The sequence below is a fragment of the Schistocerca nitens genome, chromosome 5 (genome assembly GCF_023898315.1).
Source record: "Schistocerca nitens isolate TAMUIC-IGC-003100 chromosome 5, iqSchNite1.1, whole genome shotgun sequence".
NCBI lineage: Eukaryota > Metazoa > Arthropoda > Insecta > Orthoptera > Acrididae > Schistocerca > Schistocerca nitens.
Window position 1 is genome coordinate 766,584,837 of NC_064618.1, and position 26,836 is coordinate 766,611,672.

A 26,836-nucleotide genomic window follows, 5' to 3' on the forward strand; every position below is an offset into this window, starting at 1 on the left:
ATCTAGATACAATTTGGTATGGAGTAGCATCTGTTAGGTAATTTTGTATTTTGAGACAGAATTTGTTTCTGTATTTGCATTTATAATAAAATATCAATTTTCCATGTCCCTAGTAATTAGCAACGTGCTGGTACAGAAAATTAGTGAAAACAATTTTGATAACTAACATCTCATGGTGTCTCAACTGTTATACAACTTTCTGTAGTTATGATATCATAACTAAATAAATAGGATACCACTAGTTCTGTGTACTTTGGATCATAAACTCCTTTCTTAGAACTGGAAAACAGTAGATCACTTCTTTTCTGGACTGTGTGTTTCATTACCATGCTTACTGAACAGAATTGTGACAGGTGACATGAGTATCCTAATAGAAGACAAAACAGCAGTTGGCTTACTGCTTTGCCCAGAAAATCGAGAGAAGCCACAAAGGTTACGACTACTGGTAGTTTGTATTAATTTTGTAAATGATGCTAAAGGAATCTTGTTTGTAGACTTTATTGAAAGTGGGATGACAATTAGATATGAAGTTTACTGTGAAACATTAAGAAAACGGTAAAGCCATTTAGAAAAAAGCCACCTTGTCTCTTGGCAACATGTGTTTTGTTTTTACACGACGATGCTCAGCCCCTCTCTGTCCAGTGAACATGAATTTTTGCAACAGTGCAAATGCAACGTTTTTTAAAATATGTCCCACAGCTCAAACATGTTTCTAATTGGTTTTGTCCCCTTCGTACACATGAAAAAGTAGCTCAACTGCCAGTGCTTCAACTTTGATGAAGAACTTAAAGATGGTATCACATGCTGGTTGCAATCTCATGTGGCAGCATTTTATGCAAAAGGATTTGCAAACCTGTTAAGAGACATGATAAATGTTTAGATCTGAATAGTGTTCATTTAGAGGAGTAATATGAAATTTTAGTTTCAAGATTTTTGTAATAAATTGGCTTTAATTATTCCAATATTTTATTTATAGTCTAACAGAAGTTACTTACTGGATAGCCTTCATACTTGAATTTGCAAGTATGCAATAAGTGGGGATGAGTGATTATCCAGTAGAAGCATGCCACTGGATGCATTCATGATGGTATAAGAGGAGGATATGTGGTAATGGATCAACACTTAATGCTGCGTCTGAAAAATGTGTTTTGGAACTTGAGCAGTCTGTGGAACACCACAGTGCATGAAGCAAATAACAGTTTCTTGCACCTCTTCCCATGTAAGAATTGATGGAACAGCTCTAGTTCACATCATCATTGGAGAAAGGGTTATTCATCAGTGTTGTGTGATCTTTCTTCATTGATGCAGAATTATTGACATTTTTAGAAAAGATTAAAGCAGTGGCTGTTATTTTTTTGAGCTGAAAAATAGTACATGCACTACATTGTGTTGTTAGTGTTGCAAATGGATGAGTCATACGATCATCGGGAAAGGGTCTCAGGGAAGAGGTTTGGAAAAGTTCTGAAAATTTGCTCTTTTTTTGTATTGATTACAAATTTCCACTTTGCCACCTTGAAAATGATGTTGTTGTTGTTGTTGTTGTTGTTTTTTTTGGGGGGGGGGGGCACATCATCGGTATTAAGTTAAGCTGATCTAAATTCTGTATTGTTTTCTTCAAAATAATTTTCTTTGCACAGGATTTGCGAGCAGCTTTGCATTAAAATAATCAGTGATTGAATCCAAACATTTCTTTCACCATTACAGCAAAGTTTGTCATTGTATTCTTACAAAAGTATGGCTCCCAGAAGATGCTTCACATTTTGTGGTTTTGTACAATTTACAGTGAATATTTACATTTTGAGTATCATCCATCACAAGTCTACTTCTGGAGGTTCATGAGCAACACTTTTCTCAATTTGTATATAATAGCCCAGATTTTAACGCTTGGGTACTCAATGAGCAAAATGCTTGTCACAGGGTGGGAAGCATTATTTGTATCAACCCAAAATGTGTAATTCTCTGAGATAAAAATATTCATTTGAGTAAAATATAACTTCAGTTCATTAACATGGCTGATCCACCATTCAAGCTACTGTTCAATATGTTCTGGCTACCAAACAAAACTCAACTGCCACTTCCACAAAACTGAACCACCAGCCATTTGTACCACACATCTGCTACATCAGGTTCCCATGCTAACTGCCTACTGCCCACAATTATCTGTGTGTCTCTGGCATCCTGATTTTCTTATATACCCATCTGCCTGGCCTCTGGGATCACAAAACGGTACCAAAATGTGTCCCACAAGTACAACATACATTATTTATGTTGTATCCATGGACCCAACCAACCAACTCGTGCACACGCGCCCTGACCATGACATCGCTGGCCACAGTTCCTGTCGCGGCCGTCGGCGTTTCAGTGCGTTACCGCCGACGGAAGAGGTCGCGCCATGGCTGAGCTCGGGTCCGCAACGCCCTCTACCTTTTGCATATAAGGAGGAGCGCTGGCCCCGAGATGAACAGTCTATTGTCGATTGTCTATTGCTAGCCTTTCGTGGAGTTTATAGCGGAGCCATTGCAGTGGGATATTTGCTATTGTATTCGGCTAGGCTCAGTACACGGATTACTCTTGGATATTACTTGGACTTGTATTGCTGGTGCACGTTTCGTCAGAAATAAAGATAAGTTATCTCTTCATTCTAGCTGGCCCAATTCTTGTCATTAATTATTTTTCGGCCAACAGACATAGCTACATCCAGGTCACTACCCATGCTTTATACAATTTGTGGTGGCTGCCCCAAAAGTACCGCCGAGGACCTTGGGTTAGGGAGCTGTCACAAAAATTTAAATTATTCACAATCCATTAATATAATTTTAGGGGTGAATGTACATGAATGAAACAAGAAAATTAAGCCTAAAGGGTTGATTCTGTGATGATTGGTACCCGAGATATGTGCTATTAAAATTGGACATATTTATAGTGCAAATGACAAGATATTCATAAGTGTTAGATGTTGTTTCAAAAGAAAGTTGTCCCCCCTTTGTTATCACATATCTGCGTTTGTGTTATTCTTTATAATTTTTTTTCCTAATATGCATTCTTAATTGTATCATTATCAGTCATCTACTTATGTATGTAAATATAAATCAGTTGCATTTTCTGACCTTGAATTATACTGTTACTTTGATTTCATAATGACATACCACTGTGTTGTGTCAATCTGTATCTTACCTCTATGTGCCTATAAACAAATTAATTCTACTATTCTGTTACCTTGTGCAGGTACTAGTAGATGGGAACAATGGCAGGAGGGTGTCCACAATGAGGAAATCAAAGAAAAACTGGAAATTGACTCTATAGATGTAGCAGTCAGGGCGAACAGGCTTAGATGGAGGGGTCATGTTACACGCATGGGAGATGCAAGGTTACCCAAGAGACTCATGGGTTCAGCAGTAGAGGGTAGGAGGAGTTGGGGCAGACCAAGGAGAAGGTACCTGGATTCGGTTAAGAATGATTTTGAAGTAATAGGTTTAACATCAGAAGAGGCACCAATGTTAGCACTGAATAGGGGATCATGGAGGAATTTTATAAGGGGGGCTATGCTCCAGACTGAACGCTGAAAGGCATAATCAGTCTTAAATGATGATGATGATGATGTTACCTTGTGTTATGGCACCTGTGTTGGATGGTCCACATAAATTCAATGCAGCTAAATTGCTTGCCGTTAATAAGAGCTGATAAGCAACATCTTGTTTCTCACAGTCAGATTAATATTAAAGGAAGACATAAATTTTATAAATGCCAGTTCACTTCATACAGCATAGCTTCTGAAGAAATTGTTCCAGAGTAAAAGCCTAGTCAGTAATTCTATCCTTTCACCCTCTTCATATTGGTTTTATTTGCGTATTATTTTTTGCCACATAGTCCTTCAGTGTGAATATTCTCCATCATCTGCCATTCTTCGGAGCTCAGAACAGAATTTACCATCTCTGTATGGAAACAGCTGACAGCAAAATCTGTCAACTTACAAATAAGTACTCTGCATTCATAACACCATTGAATGCAGTGGAAAGGACAGAATGAAGACTCCTAGTGGCCTGAAGGAACCATTCAGCACCATTTACGCTGTTCACAGGATAGCAGAGGGTGTCGAGGAAGTAGACCCTGAGGTTTTCACATCTTCCAGAATAAGATCAGACAGGCACTGTTTTGATTTACCTTGCTGTTTGGTCTCCTCCCTCAAATCAATCAACCAACCAACCAAACAACCATTTTGACTTATAATGTTATCTTCTCTGGCAGATTGTAAACAATTTGGGAGTGAAAGTAACAACTTGACAAATAATGGAAATGTAAAGTTTTTGACATGCATTAAAAAAAATAACTTCACTGGCTTTCAAAAAATCCTTTTTCAAGTGAAAGAAACAGGGGAGGGGGTAATGTTTAATGGCTAGAAAAGTTTGTTTTTATGTGCCTATTGATTCCACTATTCGGGGAGTTGTTATCTTCACTCCAAAGGAGGATAACATTACAGGTGATAAATATATCACCTTTAATGTTATCCTCCTTCAAATATATGTAATTTATATCACGTTTTACATTTTATCCCTACAGCTTCTTGTTGGTCTTCACTATCTTTCAGCAACTTTATTTTTTCCATAGGAAAGCCAGTAAACTAGTGTAAGAAGTGGTCCTTTGTGTGTGTGTGCGCGCCTGTGTGTGTGTGCGCGCCCATGCGCGCTGTGTGTGGCATATTTGGCCAGGAGTTCCCTTTTGAGGAGTTTGGCCACCTGCTGCAAGTCATTTTATTTGACGCCACTTTGATGACTTGCGTGTCAATGATGATGAAATGATAATGAGGATAACTTAACACTCAGTCCCTGAGCGGAGAAAATCTCCAGCCCGATCGAGAATTGAATCCAGGCCCATCGTATGGCATGCTGCAAAATGAAGCAGTGTTCAAAACATCATAGGTATCAAAATTGTAGAGCATTTGGTTTGTTTTATTTAAAATAACTAGCCAAAACAAAAGTAAATGAGCAAATTTTCAGAATGGCTCCAAAGTTTCCAGAAAAATATCGCCGTTTACTTGAAATGTAACAGTTGTGGAGGATACAGATATTTCTGGAAAGCTGAAAGTAAAGAACACACATATACAGAATACTGAACAACATTGGAATAGGGAAGATATGATAAAAGACAAGTCACTGACTGGCCTTAGAACACTGACTACAAATGAAAAGTGGTTGATGATGTCAGGGACAGTGCAAATATAAACAGAAGGCAATAAAATTGTAAATGTAAGGAATAAATGAGTAAGAATGGCGAAAATGCGGAGAAATAGGTGAGAGGTGGGGAAAAAGGGAAGAAAACAAAAGAATGTTTTCTGTGAAGATGTGGCAAACTGTTTTGCTGATAAAGATAATAAGAGAAAGAACAAAATTACAGATAGGAAAGAATTAACGTAGTCCTAAAGAAACTGGGGTTGGATAACCATGGAGGAGTGTGATGTGAATTGTAATTATCTCGATGGACGTTGAAGCTCATATTTTCTGTGTGTTTTTCATATGTTTTGCATTAAGGATTCTGGATGTCACGCATTATTTTTCAGTGATAATTTTTTTTTTTCTTTTTGTCACTCAGATATGTTTTTACCCCTGGGTTCCATTTTCTGGCAATCTCTGTATATTTCATAATAAATGTCGTCTTATGTATCCTATAATGTACAAATCATATCTATGTTACGTTGAGACAAGGGTTCAGAGGAGGTATTATGTTAGCTATAGAGACAATTTTTCGTGCACTCCAATCCTCATTTGGTCTGAAGTAGGGAGCTGATGGGTTGGCTTTCCCTCATACAAGTGAAGACAGCCCTCAAACAGATTCTCAATACTGAATGTTGGGGTCAGAATCTGCTAGGCTCACTTACGAACTAGAAACCTAATGGTGATTAAGGTATTTTCCCCATTATCATTAATAATGTAAGAAATCAAACCAGATAAGCACAGTAGTGGAAAGAAAATGACCAATGGGAATATCTGCATTGGAATTAAAAAAAAAAAAAAAAATAAAATAAATCAATTTTGAACTTCTTATCTAATTCACTGAAGGACTTCAACATTTAAACAATTTCAGTAGTTGCTCAAGAAAGTCATCTGACAGCCATACTGGGAGCAATATCATCTCTGGGGAGAAGGGGAGGGGTGGGAGTAATTTAGAGTGCTACCTTCAGCAGTTAGAAGTTATTGATAATACAGATTAATAAAGTTGCTTTTGTAATATAGAAAAAATGCAAGAATTCACAGTGTGTTTCCCATGTGCAGATGTGTAGTGCTGTTCGGATTTTTTCAGTTTCTTGTGGTTAGGTGTGAACACATGTGATTTGTCATTGGAGGACTTAAATTAAATAATGGACCTACTAGCTAGATGGAAATAGCATTCATGGAAATACAGACTTGGCATGATAACTAAAGTGAAACTGCATTTGTTTACATGGAAACCATAAGTGTGATTTTCGTGTAACTTTAATATGGTGTCACTTTGAACTGCAATACAGCTTGGAGAAAATTTTTGCAGAAGTGGCAAGGAACCAACTGGAAATGATGCATTAAGATTGATACTGGCCATTTAATATTGGTGTAAGAGAGGTGTTTGTTTTATTCATCCTTGTGGATCAAAGTTATTAAGACATTTAAAAATGTGCTGATATATATTTTCTTACTAATCAGTGGTATAATATGTTGATTAAGATATTATTTGAAGACCTTTTTGACTTAGGTAATCATTTGTTTATTGTGTTATTTTGCATGGTTCAGTGGCAGTTTTAGCAATGACAGTTTTAGCACTTTTGAAACGATATTTAACTGATGAATGTTACTATGTTTCGAAGACAGTGAAAAAGATCAAATAGGCACCATTGCAAATCTTTTGTGTTCAAAACAGATTGGTGCCTACTGCTACAAAAGTTAAAAAAGTACTGTTAGTACAGTAATCTTCAGTCCAAAAGTGTTCTGCAATTGATTTTATCAGGACAGATACAAGTTGCAATTAGAATGTTTTATTTTTACCGGTTTTACTCTATAATTTTACAAGAGCATCATCAGAAACTCTGGAATTTAAAACAACAAAATGTTACAAAATGGAAATCTTACATTGACAGCACCTGCTCTCTCTAAAAGTTCTGTGTGTGTTTGAGTAATTGTGCCACTTGTTCCTTGTGTAAAAATCCAGTCCTTAGCTGACTGTGTATGACAGGCTGGTGCTCAAACATGTCTGAATAACCAAAAGAAAGAAAATTATTTTGTATCCTTCAGAAGGTAGATTTATGAGAACAAAAACATGCAAGTTATGGTAAATAAAAATGTGGAAGAGTTGTATGTGTTGGAATATTTTTCCCACTAATTGAGTTATCGTGTGCTGTTACTGGTTCTGTCTATGTGGTCTGAGTCTTCTGAGAAGCATCAGTAACATATCTGTTGTTCTATTACTACTTATTGTGCATTACGAATCACTATTTGATCCAGTGTAATTTTGCTGACTGTTCATTGTGATAATGTTACTGTACGTTAATAGCTGACATTTGATGATTTTCAGATTTAGAGGCCGTATTAAGACTTATAAAACACAATGGGGGATCTATGGATTTGTGATCTGTGAAGAATTTTTTGTGCTTTGTTATTTTGTCCTTTATTGAATTATTTGGTAGATAATAGTAAGAAACCATCATGAGATTATTCTGATGTTTTTGTTTTTCAGAATTTGTGATGTATTTCAAGGAGTAAGTTAATTTGGTCGATGTAGAACAGGAAGTTTACTCGTACTGGTCTCATATTTCTCAGTATATCTAAATGAAATATACATCTATGGGAATTGGGTAAAATTAGTGCAAGTGTATCACTTTAAATTTATATCATTTATCAGCTTTTGATCCTAGACATTTGAATCATAATGCTTTTACCAGTTGAGCTATCTGCCACTACGTCTGTCTTGCAGTTCCTTAGTTATGTTAATGAAGTATGTGTTTTTTCCATCACACTAAAATTTGAGGTTAGAGGTCAAAAAGTCAATGTTGACTTTAGTAATCAGTTAAGTATGTTAACATCTGATTAAAAAGCAGTGCCTCATAGATGTACTTCAACCCTTTCTTTCCATGATTACAGTGGTTTGATTCCTTTTAAATTCACATGTTGGTTAAATTTCCAGGCATGAAATAATAGAGTTCCCAGCAGTACTGGTAAATTCAGAAAAGCAAGAAATTGAGGATTGTTTTCAGTCATATTGTAGACCAACTGTAAAATCAACACTGTCTAAATTTTGCACTGAATTGACGGGAATCACTCAGGAGCAAGTTGACAAAGCTGAAACATTTCCAGAAGTTCTGTCACGTTTTGAAGCTTGGCTGGTGAAACATGGACTTGGAACGAAGTACAAGTATGCCATCGTGACAGATGGGCCTTGGGATATGGGGAGGTTTCTGTACGGCCAATGCCAGGTGAGTAATTCCAACGATTGTGTAAATTAGTAGTGAGTATATGTGTATCTCGCAACACTGAGTTGTTTCAAATTGTTTTCTTTTGCTATTTATTATTAGATTTTTATTTCTTTTCTTGCTTGTTGTGAGATCAATCAAGAGTTTTCTCGGTGTTTAATCTGAAATCCACCTATTTGTTGAATGTGATTTAAATGTTTTAACTTTTGTATATAGTTTTCAACACTAGTGAACCTATGTCATATTATAATTAAAGGAAACTTATTACACTAATAAATTGCAAAATGTTTAGTAATGCTTCAATAACATTATTTTATATTTTATTTGCTCAGGATGTCTTACTTTCTCTGGTTTCCTTCCTGTCTACTGATGGAAGAAAAACCTTAAATGAGAGCTAGCACTCTTATTATTGTTATTGTTTATACTATATGTTGTTTTGTGTGTTTACCAGAGCTGCTCCAATTTTTCTTATTTCGGCTGTATATGCTTCTCATCTTCTCAAAAAAATCTTCTACTGTTGCTTTGAAATGAAAAATATCCTGTTTTGTTGAAAAGAATACTGGTGTTATTTGATGCACCAGTGTAATCATAAAGAAAAGAGGCTCTTAGTTCTGATAAATTTGTACACACTCTGAGGTGTAATTAATGATGAGGAATGTTGAGTGGAAATTACGTGCTTGTAATTAATTAAAGAGCAGTTATAACATTGTGAAATGCAACAAAAGGATCCGCATGAATACCGATGTGATATGTGAGAAAGTTTTAGGTAGTCTGGCAAGTTTTGCAGAGAGGGAGTAGTCAGGGAAGGACTGTGGAGAGGGCGGGAAGACAGAGAAAGGTGTTGAGATGCTCCAGGAACTACATTGTGAACATGAATTAATAATGAAATAAAGACAAATGGAAGAGAAGCAGTGTGTATGAAGAAGTGAAGATGGGAATAAGTGCCACATGTGACATGATCAATAAGAAAAGAAATCAAAATTATAAAAGTGAGTCTAACTTGTTGTTATTTAGTAAGCTTTGAAAGTGAGATGATATAATTAATAAGGCACAGGAGAAAGATCAAGGGCAAGGTTTAAAGTATCCTTAGTGACAGGATCACTGGGAACATAGAGAAAGATTGGATAGGGAAGGGAATAGGTTGTGCCCTTTTTGGAGGAACCATTCTGGCATTTGCCTTAAATAGGTTAAGTTCCTAAAACATTATGTGGTTAGATATTGCAATGCAGTAATATTTGATGTCATTAAAGAGACATCAGTAGATCTGGTTACATTCCCAATGTATACAAACTGTCGGACGAAATTAGCAACTTGTAAATTATTTTTTATTATTCACCGGTAGTGCTGTTGTCTAGAGGAAAATGAGGACGATATTTTTGTTTCTGTTTGTGTCTTCCATGATGTGGTGGCAGAGTGTGTAAGTGTCAGATTACAAACTCAAATGTTCAAGTGCCAGTACTTGATCGGTCCTATAATTTTTGGCCACTTACCTACATCTACGTTGATACTCCGCTAGCCACCGTATGAAACCCTGTACCATTACCAACCTTTGGGCCGGGGGTTAGAATAGGCCTGAGGTATTTCTGCCTGATGTAAGAGGCGACTAAAAGGAGTCTCTCACATTTTGACCTTTATGTGATGGTCTCCTGTAGGGTTTGACCATTTTTCAAAACTTTCCCAAAGAGCGAGCCAGTTGAGGAAGGGCACCTTACTTGGTGCTTCATAAAGACCTATCGCATCCTTTGTTGACGTGGATCTGCACTTCTGCTCATTCTCCAACTGTTGGGCTAGGTCACCCTCCTTGGTGCGTATTTTTCCATCAACTGTGCAGTATCGTTTTCTACGCTGACAATGATAATGGACTTGTTAGCCTGGTTGCACCTGATATCCAGCACGGTAGCCAGTCTGTTGTGATGGGGCCAGTGTGTACCCTGTTGGTTGTAGTCCCCTGACCACACAGGGATCACTCTGCTGATGCCTGTGCCGTTAACTCCCCGCGTATGCCGAGGAGTAGATGCCCATCACCCTGGGGCATCGGGACTCCCAGCAATGACCATCCTGCCAGATGGCCTTTGCTGTGGCTGGGTGGCACCGATGGGGAGGGCTCCCGGTCGGAGTGGGTGGCATCAGGCCAGATGACGTGACGAAGCGTAGTGCATCATCTCTTGCTGGTGGTCAAACACCAGCAGTCTCTAAACGTTCATGGGCCAATTCAACACACAGGAGTATGACCCCAAATCATTCCCCTCTGTGGCCACACCATGGGAGGAACGTCAGGCTAAGAATGGCAGCGGCTCTTATTTGCCCCGGTACCTTGTATATTCGAGAGCTTATGGGGATCTTTCATGACAATGAAGCCTCAGTTTTTTGTTGAGTATTTAGAGGACTCACTAAGAAGGGGTCCCTTGGGTCACTCCCTCCCCAGGTTTCTGCTAGTGGGAAAGACGACATCCACCAGTGACTGAAGAGCCCAGAAGCAGCTGGTCATAGGGCTTCATGCTCATCCTCAGTCCCGGAGACTGAATCAGTGAAGTCCTCCCAGCCAGGGAAACCCAAGGAGTAGTGAGAGAAATCCAAAAAGAAGATCCCCAAGACCAAGGGAATTGCGGTGGCACCCTCACCACCGCTACCTACAAGCTCTATGTCTGCAGATGAGGTGGAGACTCTGGCGTCCACTGAGGACCTAGATCTTGCCAGACCCTCAGACACAATGGATATAGACTGCTCAGGCAATAAGTCGGTGGCAGCAGGTGACCCTGAGGCATAAACTGCCTCATTGAATGTTCCATGCCTTCCCAGTCTCATGATGCCATCATCCTCCAGTGGAATTGTGGCTGTTTTTTCCACCGCCTGGCTGAGCTACAGCAACTGTTAAGCTTTACACCTGCTTTCTGCATTGCCCTCCAGGAAATCTGTTTCCCGGCAATGCAGACCCCTGCCCTCCGTGGCTATAAGGGATATTACAGGAACTGTAGTGACTATAATGGAGTGTCAGGTGGAGTTTGCGTTTATGTCCTAAACTCAGTCTGTAGTGAAAGTGTGACCCTTCAAACCCCTCTTGAAGCTGTGGCCGTCAGAATAAGGATGAAGCAGGAAATAACTGTCTGCAATGTATATCTTCCTCCAGATGGTGCAGTACCCCTGAATGCATTAGCTGCACTGATTGATCAACTCCTAAACCTTTCCTACTTCTGGGAGAGTTTAACACTCATAACCCCTTGTGTGGTGGCACCGTGCTTACTGGCTGAGGCAGAAATGTCGAAACTTTACTGTCTCAGTTCGAACTCTGCCTCTTAAATACTGGGGCTGCCACACATTTCAGAGTAGCTCATGGTAGTTACTCGGCCATTGATTTATCAGTTTGCGGCCCAGGACTTCTCCCATTTATCCACTGGAGAGCACATGATGACCTGTGTGGTAGTGACCACTTCCCCATCTTCTGTCACTGCCCTGGCATCAGGCCCACGGACGTGACCCCAGATGGGCTTTAAGCAAGGCGGACTGGGGAACTTTCACCTCTGCTGTCACCATTGAATCTCCCCCACACAGGAACATTGATGTGATGGTTGAGCAGGTGACTGCAACAATCCTTTCTGCTGCAGAAAACGTGATCCCTCATTCTCTAGGGTGCCCGCAGCGAAAGGCAGTCCCTTGGTGGTTGCCGGAAGTCACTGAAAGAATTAAGGAGCATCAGCGAGCTCTACAGTGGTATAAGCGCCACCCTTCCCTGGAGCACCTCATAGCCTTTAAACAGCTCTGTGCCCGCGATCACCAACTTATCAAAAGGCCAGAAGCAGGAGTGTTGGGAGAGATACATCTCGGCCATTGGGTGCCATACATCACCTTCCCAAGTCTAAGCAAGGATCAAACGTGTTTTCGGATACCCGACTCCAACAGGTGTTCCCAGTGTTAACATAAATGGCGTGTTATCTACCGACGCAAATGTGATTGCTGAGCACTATGCTCGAGCCTCTGTGTGGGAGAATTACCACCAGCCTTTCGCACTCTCAAACGACAGCTGGAAGGGAATGTCCTCTCCTTCACTACACACCACAGTGAATCCTATAATGCCCCATTTACAGAGTGGGAGCTCCTCAGTGTCCTTGCACATTGCCCTGACACTGCTCCTGGGCCAGATCGGATTCACAGTCAGACGATTAAACATTTCTCATCTGACTACGAGCGACATCTCCTCGTCATCTTCAACCGGTTCTGGTGCAATGGTGTCTTTCCATTGCAATGGCAGGAGAGCACCATCATTCTGGTGCTCAAACCCAGTAAAAACCCGCTTGATGTGGATAACTATTGACCCATCAGCCGCACCAACGTTCTTTGTAAGCTGCTGGAACATATGGTGTGTCGGCGGTTGGGTTGGGTCCTGGAGTCATGTGGCCTACTGGCTCCATGTCAGGGCGGCTTCCTGCAGGGTTGCTCTACCACTGACAATCTTCTGTCCCTCGAGTCTGCCATTTGAACATCCTTTTCCATTCGCCAACACCTGGTTGCTGTCTTTTTTTTAATTTACAAAAAGTCTATGAAACAACCTGGCGACATCATATTCTTGCCACATTATATGAGTGGGGCCTCAAAGGCTCGCTCATGATTTTTATCCAAAATTTCCTGTCGCTTTGTACTTTCTGTGTCCAAGTTGGTGCCTCCCATAGTTCCCCCCACATCCAGGAGAATGGGGCCCTGCAGGGCTCTGTATTGAGTGTATCTCTATTTTTAGTGGCCATTAATGGTCTAGCAGCAACTGTAGGGCCGTCCGTCTCACCTTCTCTGTATGCCGACGACTTCTGCACTTCGTACTGCTCCACCAGTACTGGCGTTGGTGAGCGGCATCTACAGGGAGCTATCCACAAGGCGCAGTCATGGACTCTAGCCTACGGTTTCCAGTTTTTAGCCACAAAGTCGTGTGTTATGCACTATGTCGGCATCATACCATTCATCCGGAACCAGACCTTTACCTCAATGACGATACACTCAGTGTAGTGGAGACACATCGGTTCTTAGGACTGGTTTTCAACGCCCAATTGACTTGGCTTCCTCACCTTCGTCAGATTAATCGAAGTGCTGGCAGTATACCTCAGTGCCCTCAGCTGCCTGAGCAACACCAACTGGGGTGCAGATCGCTCTACGCTGCTGCAGCTCTACAGAGCCCTTGTTCAATCCTGCCTTGACTGTGGGAGTCTGGTTTATGGTTTGGTGGTGCCCTCAGTGTTGTGTTTGCTTGTCTCAGTGCACCACTGTGGCGTTTGTCTAGCGACAGAAACTTTTTGGACGAGTCTGGTGACCAGCATCCTGGTGGAGGCCGGAGTCCCTCCATTGCGGGTTAGGTGTGCGCAACTGCTGGCCAGTTATGTTGCACACGTTTGTAGTTCTTCTGCGCATCCGAATAACCACCTCCTTTTCCCACCCACGGAGGTTCATCTCCTGCATCGGCAGCCCAGGTCAGGGCTTCCAATTGCAGTTCATGCCCAATCCCTTCTATCTGAACTGGAGTCCTTGCCTTTACCACCTATACTTGAGGTCCATTCATGTACACCTCCATGTTGTACACCTAGGCCGTGGCTTCGCCTGGACCTTTCACATGGCCCTAAGGACTCAGTTAACCCTGGCAGCTCTCCGCTGTTACTTCCTCTTGATTCTTGGCATGTATAGAGGCCATGAAGTGGTTTACACTGATGGCTTGATGGTTGATGATCACGTCGGCTTTTTGTATGTTCATGAAGGACATACTGAACAGTATTCCTTGCCTGATGGCTGCAGTGTTTTCACTGGCAAGCTGGTGGCTATATCTTGTGCTCTTGAGCACATCCATTCATTCTGGGGGAGTTGTTTCTTCTATGTACTGACTCCTTGAGCAGCCTAAAAGCTATTGACCAGTGTTACCCTCTTCATCCTTTGGTAGCGTCCATCTAGGAGTCCATCTGTTCCCTGGAACGGTCCAGTCATTCAGTGGTGTTTGTCTGGACCCCAGGTCATGTCGGAATATCCCAGGCAATGAACTTGCCGACACGCTGGCCAAACAGGCTTGCAGAAACCGCTTATGGAGATCGGCTTCTCTGCAACTGACCTGCGTTCAGTACTACGCTGCAAGGTTTTGCGGCTTTGGGAGATGGAATGGCAGAACCTCAGTATGCACAACAAACTGCGTGCCATTAAGGAGACTACGAATGTGTGGAAGATCTCCACGCGGGCCTCTTGCAGGAACTCAGTGGTTCTCTGTCGGCTCCACATTGGCTACACTTGGGTGACACATGGCTACCTTCTACTGACAGTGGCAAATATATTGGTGAGCTGTACTTCTTTGGCTGCCCTGTGATGGACTCCTCAGTTACTGGACTTGTTGCCATTAATTTTAGCTGACAAAGCCTCATCGGCTAATTTAGTTTTACGGTTTATACGTGACTGTAGGTTTTGTCATTCTATATAAGTTGTCCCTGGTCCCTTTGTGTTCTCCACTGTAATGCTTTTAGACTGGATGTTTTAATCTGTTGCAGAGTGGCTGGCTTTTCCTTCTTATTCTTGTGGTCGGCCAGCCACGGTCATAGGCTCTCTTGTTTTATCCCTTCTACCTGTTTCTTGCTTCTCTTTGTGGTTTTCTTCACCTGTTTTGTCCATAGTAGTGTTGGTTGTCTTTCTTCTGGTTCTTCTGTTCTCCTGTTATTGTGCTGTAAGTCTCCTTTCTTTCCTTCCTTCCCTCGAGTAATTATTTTACTGGGAATAAGGGATCAATGACCCCACAGTTTGGTCCCTTCCCCCCTCCTTTAAACCAGCCAACCACCCTGTACCATTACTAGTAATTTCTAGATAGAGCAAGGGAAAAATGACTGTATACCTCCATATGATCCCTAATGTTATCTTTCTGATCCTCATGCACGTTTTATGTCGACAGCAGTGAAATCAGTCGGCAGTCAGCTTCAAATGCTGGTTCTCTAAATTATGAATGAGAAATTAAAGTCGCATAATGATTCGGAGTCCACAATAAACTCTAGGCCCCACTGTAACTAGCCGATTTCAAGTGGAACTCCTTGTAAAGGGTCAGACAGCATTCAGGATGTTAGATGGTGGCAGTTGCACTCACACCCACCACAACAACACTGCACACTGATGGCAGAGGTGTTGGTGTTACAATTCATGTGATCTGATATTTTGCTTGTATATTTCTAACTTGTAGATTTTTCAAGGTTGCAAGTTCTCCAGATTATTCTGACAAGCAGACTTGTTGCCATCTTCAGATGGTTTCTGATGATTGCTGCTGTGCTCAGTCAGCATCCTATTTACACTAGCTGTTACCCATCCTCCCATTAAGTCACTCTGCTCCTGTTGTAGTCCGTGTAGCCCTCGTGGTGGGAATGGTGACAACTGACTGCAAACTGTGGCGTCCAGTGTGTCTGCGCTGTCTCTCTCGGGTGCAGACTTTACTGTACAGGAATGGTTTCCTTTTTCTAGGCTCAGTGCAGGATTCAGCACCTGACTAAACTTGTAGGCCACTATTTTTCTTAATTAGCAATCATGGACGCTAATTTCAGTGGCCTCTTTAATCACACAATCCCAGGAGGAGGAAGATTGCCTAAGTATCTTGGTTTTGTTGTAACCTATGGCAGGACCTCTTTTTATGCTATGCTTGATCATGGCTGATTTAATGGTCTGGCACAATTCAGTGTGTCGTCTTATGCTCGTGGAAAGTATCTTCTGCTGTGTGACAGTTTCTCCAATGTATGATTTGTTGCAATGGCAGGTGTTGTCTGGTAGACCCCAGAGATCTTGATCATCCTTCACTGAATAGACTTAGCAGTGTCAAGGTCTTAATGGTTGGCCGAAATACACGTTTAACCTTGTCTCATCCCAAAATCACCTCGTTTCTGTTTCCTCAGGATGTCAAGAAATGGGAGGGCACCTGCCTTTTCCACCGCCATAATAACCTGTATGTTTGAGTCAAACGAGTTGAGGTGATGGGGAAATGCACCGAAGCTGTTCCATCTATGTGGCCAAACAGTGAGCATGTCATCAACGAAACAGTAGAAATAAGTTGATTTTAATTGGGTGTGATATAGTGCCTTCTCTTCAAAATCATCCATGAAAAAAATTCACCACCACCAGCAACAGGTAACCCATGGTGATGCTCTCCACCTGTTCATAATAATTTCTATCAAACAGGAAGTATGTTGCGATGAACACAAGCTCAAAGAGTGTCATTAGATTGGTCTCGAGTTTTCATGCACTGTGGTGTTGTTAGATGATGTTTCCAGACATTGGTCCTTATGCTTAATTAATTCCTCAATATACTCTATTTAACCTCTTGAAGTTTGTTCGTACAGTTCAGGTTGACCCTGTATAGTTGGGTAGTGACATGAATAATATGCTGCTTGTCTGGGATATATCTATATTTAAACTAACAAACTCCAATTCAAACTTTGAAAGTACCAACGAAAATCCATACAATGAAGTGGTAAAAAGAAGCTTACATACTGATTGCTGAGATGGTAACGGCTGGAACTGTAAACGAAAATATTAGGCAATCAGTCTGTAATTCAAGAAATGGGTTCCTATGTTGGAAGCTAAAGCCAACTGAGAAAGAGAAGTAAACACTTTTAAATGGCCTGAAAATGTTTTGAAAGGTACCTCATAAAAGAATACATAAATAGTAGGCTGTTGACAACATGTTTGTCAAAACCAGGTAGTTCTTATAGAACAGAAGACAGAAGGGAGAAAGAAAAGTTGTAGCATTTATCTTAAGAATGAGACTAGATGAAAGACAGTCACATACAGAATAAGATTGAGTGGAACCAGATTCTGTTCCATACCATCCGAGGCTGCAAGGGCTGAATTTCTTCTCCATTTGTTTACTATATTCTCTTCCTTCTGCTCCCTTTCTGCCCGCATAAAGTTATCCTTGAATCTCAAAGCTTAAGGCAATCAGTGTTTCTGTTTCTCTTACTGCTGCTACTATTTATCTGTAAAGATAGTACAGACGTTGGAACTTAAATAGTGACAACACTGCTGTGGAGACACTATGCAATTGAATCTACTATTGTCGCTGATAGCACACGTTGTTGACATACCTACCTTACCTCCAAACAAATAGACTTGCCCGTCCCATGGCTCTGGCTTGCGGCCCAATCGAGGGAAAAACAGTCACTTGTGAGTGAGTAGTTCGAAACAGGAGCAACAGAGTTGGATCAAGATTGAATGTGCCAGAGGTTGTACAGCACGACAGTGTCATCTAGGTCTTCAAAAGGTGTGCGGGTAATTGGCATTGCCTTACAGAACAGTGAGCTTGCTCACGAAACCGGGTTAGTGAATACGACTGTGCTTCGCATCCTGAAGGAACGCCTGGGCATGCGAAAAATTGCGTCACGACGGGTTCCGCATGACTTGATGGAAATGCAGAAATGGGTGCGTTATGATGCTGCTCAGACCCACTTGGAGCGCTATGAGTGCGAAGCAGAGGCTTTCTTATGCCATATTGTAACACTGGATGAGACAGGGGCCACATCGTATGAGCCAAAACTGAAATTCCAATCCAACGAATGACGTCATTATGGGTTGTCGCGAAAGTCGAAAGTGCGTCAGAGCCCCAGTATGGTGAAAGTTATGGTGATTCTCGTGTACGACTGTGATGTTGTTATCCTAATGCATTACGTTCCTCCATGGCAGACTGTCAATGCACAGTATTACTGTTCGTTTTTGGAGCATCAACTGCAACCAGCTTTGCGAAAGAAGCGGCGACACTTTCCGCGCAACCCACCCATCATTTTGCACGACAATACATGGGCGCATACAGTGCAAGCTGTGGCTGCTCTGTTCGGTCAGTGGGACTGGGAAGTATTGTACCATCCACAATACTCCCTGGACTTAAGTCCTTGTGAATTTGATTTGATTCTGAAGATGAAGGAAGCACTTCATGGCATTCGCTTCAGAACTGTTCCAGAGATTCGACAGGCAGTAGACTGCTCCATTTGCACCATCAACATAACAGGTCCTGCTGACAGTATACTATGCCTTCCACATCGCTGGCAACAGGTTCTACACAATGCTGGTGACTACTTTGAAGGACAGTAACAGGTGCAAACGTGTAACTCTTTTTTATCGGTTGTGAATGAATAGTTGGCACTATTTAAGTTCCAACCCTTGTACTTACAAACTGTCACTGTGTTTAAAAGTTTGTTGTAATGTTGTTGTATGAACACTTAAAAAGTATGAATGTCTACTAGCAATAGTCAGTTGCATTTACATTGATATGATTTATTTGCTTTGTTTTTTAGCTCTCTGGCATACCGTACCCAAGTTTTGGCAAAAAATGGATAAATATTAGAAAGACATTCAGCAATTTCTACAAAAGTAAAAGGGTATGTAACTGAAGCATTATAAATAAGAAATATGTGTTTTGTTGGTGGTGTCTCATAGCTCATAGGTATTTAAAAATAGTCATAGTTCACTGCCAGGAGCTGATAATAAATACTTCATTATTATAAGCAGTTTCAGTCTTTAAATGTCTTACATTGCTCGACGATTGTCTGAAGACTGAAACTGGTCATATTCAAAAAGTGTTTATAACAAGCTTTTGGCAGTGGTTTACGACATTTTTCAAATAAATGAGAAAGAAAAGAAGCCAACCCTTTTGGTTTCTCTTTATTTAGATAAAAGTATGAGATAGAAAATTTATTATTTAGTATGAGCAATAGTAACATAATTGTCTTGTACCCAACTTATAAATACTATGAACCATGCTACTGATAAAAGTATGACTTCTGTAGTGGCCGTCATGAAATTAGACACCTCAAGGTCACACATGTTGCCTACAGTCCAAAGGCACTAAACATTGTGATTTGCCCATCTCATAGCTTTGTTGACATATACACTGTGCAGTAGGTCAGCACCAGCTGAGTGTTTAGTGTTTCTGTGCGACAGCATGTGTTAATGTGTGGTTTTAGTCCTCTGTGGAATAGTAGAGTGTTTGCTACTGAGTGAAATGAAGGAGCAAGGGCGTATTCTAGTCAATGTGCAGAAAGTGCGATAAGACATTCAAAAGCAAACTGAGATTGTCATTTCAAATGTGCTTAAGATTTTTTACTGATCTGGTCAATAGTGAAGAAACCAGGAATAATATAAATTTTGCACATGTTCCTAAAATGAAGACAAAACTTGTATTTTTAAATCAACTGTGTGCCATATTAACAGTGCAGTGACATTGGCAGAATCTCTAGATGTGGGCAAGTGATTTGATTCCCCAAGAAGGTGATATAAATCAAAATGGAAATTTACAGAATTTGATGATTTTGACAAAAAATTAGTGCATAGAACTATACATCCATACTGACAAAGGAGAGTATCTACAGCTAGATAAATACTCAGTGAAAAAATTAATTATGCTGGCTCAGAGACCTCCATTCTTTGTCTTCTATGCTCACTTGGTTTTTGGCTCAGAAAGTGTAATGACAAACGAAAATTTTTAAAGAAAATCAGAGATATTTCAGCTGTAAGAACAAAGTTTTGTGTACATGTACATATTGCATGCTGAGGACAAAATTCTTGTAGTATACTTCGATAAAACTTGGGTTCCACAAAACCATGCACACACATTCGTTTTACTTGACTTCAGCGGAAATAATGACCTGAAAATACATACAATTGCTTTTCTGTAGCATATATTGGTGATTTGGGTGATGGATGCAGTGACAAAGGAGCAGTAAGAGCTGCGATTTAAAAAACAAACAAAAAGGAGAGCGGCAGGGACTACTGTCTGGACATTCCTACAAGGTCCAACAGAATGCATATTCATTAGTGATGACATTTTTAGTTACACAGGCAGAATAGTTTCATATCTCTTACAGTATTTTTTTCATGATAAAATATGTATCACTTGCATCAATAAGCTTTGAGAATGTTCATATGTTCTTTTTTTCAGTCTAAAAATGTTAGTGGCTCTGCTTTTTTTCCACAGGTTGAAGTAAAAAATTACTTTTCTTCAAAATTCCAGGCAACATTGTCATTGTATTTATTTTGTAGTACCTGTGAAGAATTTTCTTTTGGAAAGTACTACATCATATTCTAGACTAAAATTAAATATTTCTAATATTTCTTTCAGAATTGTTATTAACACATGAAATTATCACTAACGGGCAACGCTGTAAGACAGTGAGGTGCCCATTTTCGTGACTTCCGCCATAGTGTGTTCCCACAATTAATATATTATGAATATTGCCCTGAATTTCTTGTTATTGAACAACTGATATCCACAGAGGAAGATTCTATTCTTTAAGGAGCTTTAATGACTGAGTGCATTATTGCTTATACTTAACTGGTAGATAAAATGACTGCTGGCACAAAAAATGTCTATGCAAGATCTCTGTTTTAAATGGAGAAAGCTATGAATAATAAGAGAGGTTAATGCTACCAATAATGCATAGATTTTATTTACAGATATGCCAGGGCAGTTACTCATGAAAACCAAGAGTAAATATGGAATCCCTCACATAGTTGTATTCAATACGATACGGAAATGTTGACAGGCAATGTATTGTAATTTAGGAGTAGCTTGTTTCATCCATATTCTCCTACAAATCCACAGAGAAGAACCATTCCACTTCAGTTTCCTTGACTGCTTGTGCTCACCTGAGTCTGTTGTGATTGTAAATGTGACTGGACATTGATTATCACGTATTTAAAGTAACACAGTACTGGGGTCTGAAACAAATGCATGGTGAGTGCTGCTGCATATTTTGTGAGACCTGCACATCTGATTGGAAACACTGAAAATTTGTAGCTTGAACTGAGAAATATGAGGGCTGGAACTTTAATAGTGGCAACTATTTATTTACAGCTCATACAAAATAGGTATGTGTTTCAAAGTTTTACTGACCTTCAGAGTAGTCACCAGCATTGTGTATAACCTGTTGCCAGCGGTGTGGAAGTCGTAGGATACTCTTAGCAGTGCCAGTTGTGTTGACGGTTTGAGCGGCACGGTCTATTGCCTGACAAATTTGTAGCGGTTTTGATGCGAATGCCGTGAAGTGTTTCCTTCAGTTTAGAGGTCGAGTTCAACTCATGAGGGCTTAAATTGGGAGTGCAGGAGGTGGTATAGCACTTAACAGCCCCATCAGTCAAACAATCAGTAACAGCTTGCACTGTACATGCTTCAGCTTTGTCCTGCAAAATGATGGTCATGTCCTGCAGAAAGTGTTATCACTTCTGCCTCTAAGCTGGTCATAGGTTGTGTTCCAAAAATGAACAGCATAGAGACAGAAGTGATGACACTTTCTGCAGGACATGACCGTCATTTTGCAGGACAATGCTCAAGCATGTACAGTGCAAGCTGTTACTGATTTGTTTGACTGATGGGGCTCAAGCATGTACAGTGGTACAGTGCAAGCTGTTACTGATTTGTTTGACTGATGGGGCTGCTAAGTGCTATACCAACTACTGCACTCCCCTGATTTACGCCCTTGTAAGTTCAACTTGATTTCTACACTGAAGGAAACACTTCACTGCATTCACTTCAGAACTGCTACAAATTCGTCGGGCAATAGACCGTGCTGCTCGAACTGTCGGCACAACTGGCACTGCTAAGAGTATCCTACAACTTCCACATCACTGGCAACAGGTTATACTCAATACTGGTGACTACTTTGAAGATCAGTAAAACATTGAAACCCGTATCTATTTTGTACGAGCCATAAATATGTAGTTGTCACTGTTAAGTTCCATCCTTCGTATATCGTTCTATCTCAACAGAATTTTGAATTGGAGTTGAAGGATATCTTTGCTGTGGCCTTGTAATGGCCTTCAACTGTATGCATCCACATTGCTTGTGTGTTTTTTCTAATGTCTTCTAATCATTTTTCATTAGGTTGCTTTTACAGTCTTACCTTTGGAATTTGACAAAGTTATTCCTTGGTCTCTCTGCCATACTTTCTTTGGAATTTGACAAAGTTATTCCTTGGTCTCTCTGCCATACTTTAGTCTGGCTGTGTCCTACCCACCTCCATTTCATTTTCATTGAATCTCTGTCTCTCAGTGATTCCTAGGATGCACCTCTTCATTGCTCCTAAGAAAGGATTAGTTTTTGAATCCTGTTTGAATTAAAAGCTGTGCCTTGCTTGGAGCAATTCATACACTGGAGCGCCAAAGAAACTGGTATAGGCATTCAAATTCAAATACAGAGATATGTAAACAGGCAGAATATGGCACTGTGGTTGGCAACGCCTATATAAGACAAGTGTCTGGTGAAATTGTTAGATTGGTTACTGCTGCTACAATTGCAGGTTATCAGATTTAAATGAGTTTGAATGTGGTGTTATAGTCAGCGCACAAGTGATGGGACACATCATGTGTGAGGTAGTGATTAAGTGGGGATTTTCCCGTACGACCATTTCACGAGTGTACCATGAATATCAGGAATCCAGTAAAACATCAAATTTCCAACACTGCTGTGGCCAAAAAAGGGGACCAAAAGAATGGGACCAACAACTGAAGAGATTCATTTAGTGTGACAGAACTGCAACCCTTCTCCAAATAGCTCCAGATTCCAATGCTGGACCATCAGCAAATGTCATCGTGTGAAGCATTCAATGAAACATCATCAATATGGGTTTTTGGAGCAGAAGGCCCACTCTTGTACACTTAATGACTGCACGACACAAAGCTTTATGCCTTGCCTGGGCCCATTGACAGTGACACTGGGCTGTTGATGACTGGAAAATATGTTGCCTGGTCAGATGAGTCTCGTTTAAAATTGTATCAAGTGGATGGACGTGTACGGGTATCAAGACAACCTCCCAAATCCATAGACCCAGCAAGTCAGCAGGGGGCTGTTCAAACTGGTGGAGGCTCTGTAACGGTGTGGGGCATGAGCAGTTGCAGTGATATGGGACCCCGTATACATCTAGATACAGCTCTGGCATGTGGCACATACGTAAGAACCCTGTCTGATCGCCTGCATCCATTCATGTCCATTGTGCATTCTGATGGACATGGGCAATTCCAGCAGGACAGTGTGACACTCGACACGTCCAGATGTGCTACAAAGTGACTCCAGGAACACTCTTCTGAGTTTAAACACTTCGGCTGGCCACCAAATTTCCCAGATATGAACATTATTGAGCATATCTGGGATGCCTTGCAACGTGCTGTTCAGAAGGGATCTCTACCCCCTCCTACTCTTACGGATTTATAGACAGCCCTGCAGAATACATAGTGTCAGTTCCCTCCAGCACTACTTCAGACATTAGTCGAGTCCATGCCACGTCGTGTTGTGGCACTTCGACATGCTCACTGAGGCCCTACATGATATTAGGCAGGTGTACCAGTTTCTTTGGCTCTTCAGTGTATCTGCCAGTATATTCTGATTGTAAACCTTTTATTTCAGCCATGTTGCAAACATTGTTTCGAAAACTCTTATTTAATGCACCCAAAGCATTCTAGGCCATTTTTACTCTTTGTTTACATCTTTTACTATCCATCCAGTGATTACCTTGAGCCTCCCCGAAGATAAAAACTCGACAACTAGTTCTATGACTTCATTGGTAATTTGTACAATTTGTTTATTATACATTATTTTAGTGTTGTTATGAATGAATTACTGGCCATTTTTTCAAGGTTAACCTAGTAAGTTTTTTTTTCCAATTGTAGAAGCTTATCTGTGTGGCTCTGTGGCTCACTGGTCAGATTAGAATTTGTATCTAATTACTTATCACATCTGGCAATGTTAATTAACTAGAAAAATGCTGAATTACACTGTGGTTCCAAGTCCATGTTAAACTGTATTGTCTGTCCGCTGGCTAAAAATCAGAAAAGTCAAATGGCTTCAGTCAGTAGTGACAGCTGTTGTGGTGTAGCCAAACTATTGTAATTAGTAGGCGACAATGTGTCGCATCATAAACAACAGCAGACATATCACAGAAATACTCCTTTTCTACAAAATGTGTTGCTGTTACTACACAAATGAATTTTTTTATTAAAGGTACTTAAAAGGCATTTGCTAATACTAAAAATACCTATTGTTTTACCTTACCCATTTTGTTTCACTCGTTTCAGCATTGTCAAGGGTAACCGCTTTGTCTCGATTCCACTTACATGTGGAAATGTTGTCGCCATGCACATGTATTAGTAATTGAAAATATGGATTTCAAATATCTTTAATGATTGTAAAGCAACTACGAGCACAGTGGTCAAATGAAATTAAAATCAAATCTAGTTTACGCAGTAGGCAGAGGTAAAATTTACAAAACACTGAATATGTTACCATTGACTTCTTTATTTTTAATTTTGAAAATATCTACATTCAATCCCTAAACATTACATACAGATTTTCTCAAGACTATATGTTTCACCTGCACTATCATTAACACTTTTGTCCATCATGGAGTGTTCCAATTCACCACCACTTGAGTGAATTGTATCTGTGTTTATAATTATTTCATCAATGGAACTTCCATGATGCCATCGTTCGCCTGGTACTCAGTTTTTAATTGTGCCACCTCATTGTGGTACCCTCTCCAATCCTCTGCAGTGACTTTCTGAAGGCAGGTGCCAGCAAGCTTTTGTAAGGTTTCACCAGATACGCCCACAGTCACATTGTCTTCTTTTTTCCCAGTTGAGTTCAGTTATGATGAGATTGCAGTTGTATGGCAGCAAGTGGACAATTTTATGGCCTTGACTTAAAGCCATTTCGTTGACAACATACATTTTCTCTGCTGGTTTGTGCAATTAAGTCAGGTGAAGAGGGCTCCTTTTCTTATACTGTCATCACAGTTGATCTTCCTCTTCTGCAGCCACTCCATCATCATCACTTAATGTCACATCTTATTGGAGTCTTGTTGGGGTGCCTGTTGTGATACGGCGCGTTGTCGACGACAGTCACCAAATGAAGAAGAAGGTTTGGCAGAAGTAATCCCTGAAACCACTCCTCAAAGTTCATGGAGTTAATTTGATGATGATAGACTCTTTGGATGGATATCTGTAGCTGGGCTTCACTGATAAACCTAGTTTTGGAAACTACACTTGCAATTATTAGTTGCTTTGAGACACTTCCTCATGCTATTTCTTTATATTGCCAGCATTTTCCAAATGTTGGGTTGCTGTCCAAACAACACTCGCCTAGGTAAAAAATTTCAGCTCCGCCTTCTCGAATCCCTTTCATTTCCACAAGGAATTGGGAATGCCAGTCCATAATGTCTTCACAGTATGTTATTTTCTTCTGAACTCTTCTCCCTTTGAAACCTGTTGATTTTAATAGTTCCCACAGTGAGGTCGTACCCCATCTTCTATCAGTCTTTTGGTGTAGCACAGGCAACAGTGTCTTAACACTTGGTACAACTTTCTGCACAGCATAAAATTCATACATGTTGTCTCATATCACATACTTACTGAAGTTGTCGATTTCACTCTGGACTTTATGAGCAACTCTCCCAAGAAAAGAAAAGAAAGATGTACTATAGAAACTTAGACAGCATTGTTCATTACATAAGATAAAATCATCATCATCATCATTTAAGACTGATTGTGCCTTTCAGCGTTCAGTCTGGAGCATAGCCCCCCTTATAAAATTCCTCCATGATCCCCTATTCAGTGCTAACATTGGTGCCTCTTCTGATGTTAAACCTATTACTTCAAAATCATTCTTAACCGAATCCAGGTACCTTCTCCTTGGTCTACCCCGACTCCTCCTACCCTCTACTGCTGAACCCATGAGTCTCTTGGGTAACCTTGCTTCTCCCATGCGTGTAACATGCCCCCACCATCTAAGCCTGTTCGCCCTGACTGCTACATCTATAGAGTTCATTCCCAGTTTTTCTTTGATTTCCTCATTGTGGACACCCTCCTGCCATTGTTCCCATCTACTAGTACCGGCAATCATCCTAGCTACTTTCATATCCGTAACCTCAACCTTATTGATAAGGTAACCTGAATCCACCCAGCTTTCCCTCCCATACAACAAAGTTGGTCGAAAGATTGAACGGTGCACAGATAACTTAGTCTTGGTACTGACTTCCTTCTTGCAGAAGAGAGTAGATCGTAGCTGAGCGCTCACTGCATTAGCCTTGCTACACCTCGCTTCCAGTTCTTTCATTATGTTGCCATCCTGTGAGAATATGCATCCTAAGTACTTGAAACCGTCCACCTGTTCTAACTTTGTTCCTCCTATTTGGCACTCAATCCGTTTATATTTCTTTCCCACTGACATTACTTTCGTTTTGGAGATGCTAATCTTCATACCATAGTCCTTACATTTCTGATCTAGCTCTGAAATATTACTCTGCAAACTTTCAATCGAATCTGCCATCACAACTAAGTCATCCGCATATGCAAGACTGCTTATTTTGTGTTCACATATCTTAATCTCACCCAGCCAGTCTATTGTTTTCAACATATGATCCATAAATAATATGAACAACAGTG

General features: G+C 40.6%; 1 protein-coding gene across 2 annotated transcripts in view; it reads left to right on the forward strand.

Annotated features, from left to right (window-relative positions):
- Positions 1-26,836, forward strand: part of LOC126260941 (3'-5' exoribonuclease 1-like) — a 78,040-nt gene that overhangs the window by 15,874 nt on the left and 35,330 nt on the right. For both annotated transcript variants that reach the window (XM_049958447.1, XM_049958449.1), the window contains exons 3-4: positions 8,146-8,434; positions 18,703-18,786. In XM_049958447.1, the coding sequence (XP_049814404.1) occupies positions 8,146-8,434; positions 18,703-18,786 (373 nt within the window). The remainder of the gene's footprint in view (positions 1-8,145; positions 8,435-18,702; positions 18,787-26,836) is intronic.